Raw genomic sequence first — 6000 nt, 5'->3', positions numbered from 1 at the left:
GAGAAGAAATGGCAATGAGTGATATATATGATGGATGGACACCAGGGATGTGATATACCACGTCCCAATGGTATCTAATTAGACACGAGTTAACGAGGGAGCTTCAACCCGATCAGTCGCTCTGCTAAAAATAGCAGTTAAGTTCTCTAAAATTTTATTCTATCGTCTTTAAAAAGACACATTTCTTATTTCAGTTCAATGTACACTTCAATTGAAAAAAACAAAAAACAAAAAACATTGAATAAAAACAGAACAGAAAGCTTTTGACCACAGGTTTCTTGGATTCAGAGATTGACCAAGGGCTAAACAACAACAACACAGACTAGTTAGATTAGTGATTCTCAAGCATTTTTTTCCCTAAGGAACTCTTTAATACTTGTTTCACTCGGATGGACTTCCATAATCATTTGATGTTTAAAAAAATCAGATTATGTGCTTAGAATTAAATATTAGGAAATGTATAAAAAGTTGATATTTAACGTTTCGTAAAGCAATTTATTGCAGACAAATTTTAACGACCAAATCTTATATGGAAGGAATAAGTATTGTTTAATACAGAACCCAAAACCGGTATTAAGATATCTGCCATTTCTTTTGCAACCTTCGCAAAGGTAAGAGCTAGGTATTGAATCCTATTTCTAGCAAAGCTGGTACTTTTCCAGTACCATCATCTATGTGTGTGTGTGTGTGTGTGTGTGTGTGTGTAATTTTTCGTTTAATTATTCTATCTGTGCCGTATTATAAGCCGTTTTTGCATCCCCTCACCTGACTTGAAGAATGAAAATTAAAATTTTACTGAAACATTTTACAGCTTCCACTTCCTCTCTCTCCTTCTTCCTTCCTATTTGCTTTCTCTCCTTCTTTCAACCATTCATCATTGTAATTTATTTATTTATTTTTTACGTAGACAAATGCATATTTTTCCATGCACAAATAACCAAATCTATTTTTTCTTTGTACTCAAATTTAGACATCTTACCAATCATTGGCTTCTCCTTTACTTACTGAATATCCCTTTTAGAGATTTCGACTTTCATTCTTCGATATTTTAGTTTGACAATCGTAGACATCAAACTCAGTAGAATAATAAACAGATTGATCCTTTACTTTCACTATGGGATTCTCTGTTCATTTCCCTCCTCGTCTACAGCGGAAGTGTTCACTCACGCGCGCAGACGCACGAACGGATTTGATAAGTTGAAGAATTTGGTAGTTGTTTCGCGTGTAAAAGAGATCAACATCTCTGACAGCAAGATTCTCATCTGAGGATTATCTTGAGAATACTCTCATGATATGACGTTTTAAATTGCGGAGTGACATAAGTTGAACTATAACCAACATAGAACATGTTTGCACTCTTCAGGCATAAAGTTCGCTTCTACATTGTTGGTATCTTCAAGGTGCATGCGGTTTCACTAGCACACTCCTAGCTCACTTTCTCTCCCTGTTACCCTCTCTCCCCGCATCTCTCTCTCCCTTTCTACCTACTTCTCTATCTATATATCTATCTATATGTATATATATTTATTCATACATAAATATATACAGACATATCCATACACACAACACACATATATACATACATACATATATGAGTGTGTGTATATATACACACAAATGCATAACATACAAATATGTAAATATGTGTATGTGTGGTGTGTATATACACTTTGCGTGTACGTACGTATGTATATACGTATGTATGTACGTATGTATGTATGTATGTATGTATGTATGTAATCATGTGCTGTATGTATACTTTACACTTATTGAAGACACGGTAGGTTTTCTATTTGTACACAGTAAGGTTTTTATTTGTTTATCTGTTTGTTTTTTAATCTTTTTATTTATCTGAGCATCAAACAGCAGGTTTGCCGTATTAAACTTTTCACAAGATGAAATCTAAGTCGTAGAACAATAAAAGTGGTTTAGATATAGAAATTGCATGCTACAGGCACCACACCCGATGTAACGAAATATAGCTAGCAAACCTATACCGTAACGGAACAGTAGAGTGTAATTTTAGCCGAATTGAATGGACCGTGATGTTAAATGCCAAATGTATTAGTTGAGACGATAGATAATCTTTATTACCAAGATGGTTTCTACTTTTTATTCACATGACACAATTTCCTGTACAATAATAAAAACAATTGTTTTTAACATCGACATAAAAATATATACTTTAGAGGAAGGCCCTCTCGATTAAATCACTGGTTCCCAAAGTGGGCAGTACCGCCCCCTGGGGGCGCTGAAAGGTTAGGAGGGTGTTAGATGGGCGGTGGGTGGCTGAAATATGGCCAGGAGGTGGAGGTAATGGAGTAAAACTTGAGAAAAGGGTGTAGAAAAGTAAGTTACGAAAAAAAATGAACACGTTTAAGTGTCACGTATTTCTTAATTCCCTTGATGAGATCATAATGGGAATGACAAAATGCTATTGATATCCAGAATAATTTGAAAAAAATGATTCAGATAAAACATTTCTACCATGGGATTTTATCCAAATGTTCATTAAGTATAATGGCCAGTAATATCTCTGTAGTTACATGACATATTATGGGATTATTTTCCCTTTGGAGTAGTCGAACACTGTAGACGCAGTAATACGGGTTATCGCTGTAGACACAGCAATACGGGTTAATGCCTCGTTTTCGATTGTCCGCTGCTCGGCGTCAAAAGCTTAGCTTTGATTAGTTAGCGCTTAGAATTTGATCTGTTCACAAGTCCTCGCTGTGCCGTCGGTGTTGATTTCTCAACCAATGTGTGACGGTACACGCATCTCTCCAACATTCAATCACTAACATGGCAACTCCACTTAAGTACAGCCATAATGTATAACATCGTGTATTTAGCCGGATAACCCTTTTATGGAAGAACCATCAAAATGTCAGTAAGTCTTTCATGTATTTTTACAGACACTTTCCTTTGTACCTTCGAAGTCATGAATAATTCGTGCACATATACACTTCACGAATGGACATTCGAAAACTCCATTTCGTTTCACTGTTTTAAGAGTCAATTCAATCTGCTGCTTTGAACACATTGGTAATAAAATGTTGAGAATTGTTGAAATTACTACGACTCAGTCTTCTGTTATATATGCCTTCTGGTTAATTTGCTCACTCATTAAACTACTGACCACTCATTCAACTATTCCCACACTTCATTCAACAGGAAGTGTGGGACGCATTGACCAAGGCTATCTTTTTTCGGCTCGAGTCGTTACCGTGAATAGACGTGTATGAGCGAGCTAGCGGGGGTTGGTTGCAGCAGCTGCTAAGTTAGGTTCGACGGGTATGTGCGAGTCTTGGACTAAGTACAAATGGACAGTTGTTACCACAAGAAGGTAGGTGTACCGTATCTCATTTTCCCTCGCACAACAGTTCTTTTTCCAGTCTTTCCAGTTTCACTCAACTAGTAAAATTTCTTTCTTATTCTCACTCACTTCTTTAGACTTTCTGTAATAGCTTCTCTATTTTATGTAGGCATCGACAATGGAAGACGCAGGAGCGAAGAAGAAATACCGGCAATATAATGTCGAATATTTGAAATACAGTTTTATTTCATCACCTCACAGCGAGCAATTTTGCCTGATATGTGAGAAGACATTCTCAAACGAAGCCATGAAGCCTTCGAGACTGAGCGAACATTTCAAGAAGTTGCATCCCAGTAAAGCCGATAAAGATATAAGCTATTTCAAAGACTTGCGTGACAAACGTGACAAAAACAAAACTTGGATCTAGTTGGTTTGGCTGCCGGCATTTCAAAAATTAAAGTTTATCGAAAATTTTAAAATTTGGCACAATAATATACTCTTCCAAGCTGAATTTCTGGAGTTATTTCACTTTTTCCAGAAAAAGGTTTAAAGTTTGATCATTTTTACCCAGTCAGGAAACAGGATTTGGAAGATGTCATTTTGTGCCTGACTGCACATTTTGTCGTCAATATTCTGAAAATAGCACGTGTTGTCAATATTTATAAACAACACGTGTTATTTAGTTTGAAGCAATCAATATGCGTTATTTAGCTGTTATTTTTAGTACACCTCACAACCACCTCAATGACAAAAAAAAAAACGAGTAAACAAGTAGTTTTAAGCATTCAATATACATTTAATGCAAATGCGATGAACAACACGTTACATGCGATACACACATTACAATTTTTCTCCACAAATGGTTTCAATATAGTTTTTACAGAAAGATTTGGAAGAATTAGATGAAAGTTTTCCGATAATTTTCTTTCATGAAAATAAATGCTTATGTTAATTAAAAAATTTGCCAGCAAAATCTTATAAAATGACATGTTAATGTTATATGTTAATGTACATGTTAATGTTATATATGAAAATAAAAGAGTGAACAAAAGATGCTTAAAAAACAAACATTTATGCATGAAATAAGCAACACATTACAAAATATTTTTAAAATTAAAAACGAAAGTTAGAAATACATTCAATCAATTTCTCAAACAAATCACAATTCACGTATCTCCTGCGCCACGTAAATTCAGGGACATGAATCTACCATAGAACGGTGAGTGTCGCAGCGTCGTTTATTACCTCGCGTCACAGAGGTTAACAAAAAAAAAAAAGGAGTAAACAACACATCATTTGTGGTTTTAAGCGTTCAATATGAATTTAATGCGATAGCACGGACTTAAAAGAGTTATCAGAAAACAAAATAGCACATTACAAATTAAATATTTGAAAAAAAAAAAACATACATTTTATTGAACAGTTCATTAAAAACGAAAGTTAAAAAATATTCAATCAATTTCTCGAACAAATCACAATTTTCATATCGCCTGCGCTACATAAATTCACATGCTCAATTGGCAACCGATAGGTAAAACAAGTGGTTTCAATATATTTGTCAACATGAGTCTTCTTGCAGACAAAAGAGTTCTCATGTTCCGCTTGTTATTATGGAAACAGGCATGAATGTGTCTGTGGCTTACGATTGGCTAAAATTAACAAAATTGCTAATGACTTTTTATTTATTAATTTATAGTGAAATGATTTTCACGTCATTCATTAAGCTAATAAAAGTGTATCATTACACTGAATATGAAATCAATTCTAGATCTCAAATGTATGTATGTATGTATGTATGTATGTATGTATGTATGTATGTATGTATGTATGTATGTATGCATGTATGTATGTAAACGAGTGCTTTAACCAATGAAATTCTAATCTGCAATACTTGAGGCACTTAATGTTGTCTTGGAAACTTTGTGCATGTGCATATGCATGTATATGTTTGTGCGTACGTGCGAGTGTCACGCGCGCGCATGCGTGTTGTATGCGTTGTGTGTGTGTGTGTGTGTGTGTGTGTGTGTGTGTGTGTGTGTGCGTGTGTAATAGCATACTTTATTATATTGTTATTTACTTTGTTCTCCGAAAGATGGATAACGAACGAAAGCCCCCGACCACTCTTCAGTTTCAGGTGCTGAATGCTTTTACTTTTATTTTCATATTGCTTGAGATTTTTTTTATGAGAATATTAATCTTGTTCATTTGATAGTGACATCCACATATCAAGTTTCGCTCGATTTACTTTGCTGATGATGTATATTTGTTGTTTTTGGTAATGTTTCAAAGAAAAAAAAAACAAAACAAGAAGCAATAGATTGGTTCTTGTATCTTTTGTCTCTCAATGGTTGATTTCATATTCCAAATTCCTGTCTTTTAATACCAACACTTATCTATATTGTCGGAAAGTAGTGTCTAGATACTTATGTTTTAGATTATACAACGTTGTAAAAGCCAATTAGCTGGGCGTATTAGGTATTGCACTACCTGCTCATGAGTCATAAATTTAAATCCACTGCAGATGTTTCGTTTTTTTTTTTTTTCTGGCAAGAAAATTTTATTCTCCCTGGCCTAATTCCTTTCATTGCCGGAAATACACACTCGGTGAAATATTACCTACGAAAGACCGTTGTCCTATCCAAAGACATTTAATTTTTCTTTTGTTTTAAGGACATAATGGTATC

The 6000-nt window shown here is 34.6% G+C and overlaps 1 protein-coding gene across 1 annotated transcript; it reads left to right on the top strand.

The window, feature by feature from the left end:
- The first annotated feature begins 2715 nt into the window (after window positions 1–2715).
- Window positions 2716–4273, top strand: LOC149136135 (zinc finger BED domain-containing protein 5-like). Its single transcript, XM_089350045.1, has 2 exons — window positions 2716–3346; window positions 3486–4273. Exons 1-2 carry the CDS (start codon window positions 3323–3325, stop codon window positions 3741–3743), a joined length of 282 nt encoding a protein of 93 aa, XP_089206171.1. The 5' UTR covers window positions 2716–3322; the 3' UTR covers window positions 3744–4273.
- The last annotated feature ends 1727 nt before the right edge of the window (window positions 4274–6000 follow it).

The sequence above is a fragment of the Octopus bimaculoides genome, chromosome 4 (genome assembly GCF_046866305.1).
Source record: "Octopus bimaculoides isolate indiv1 chromosome 4, ASM4686630v1, whole genome shotgun sequence".
Lineage (NCBI taxonomy): Eukaryota > Metazoa > Mollusca > Cephalopoda > Octopoda > Octopodidae > Octopus > Octopus bimaculoides.
Note: the sequence above shows the minus strand (reverse complement) of the source record. Positions and strands in the feature narration are given on the sequence as shown.

Excerpts from the sequence above, each read along its gene's own strand:
- LOC149136135 (XM_089350045.1), top strand. The coding sequence starts at position 3,323 with ATGGACAGTTGTTACCACAAGAAG. Across the intron at positions 3,347-3,485 it reads ACAGTTGTTACCACAAGAAG|GCATCGACAATGGAAGACGC; the intron begins GTAGGTGTACCG and ends TATTTTATGTAG.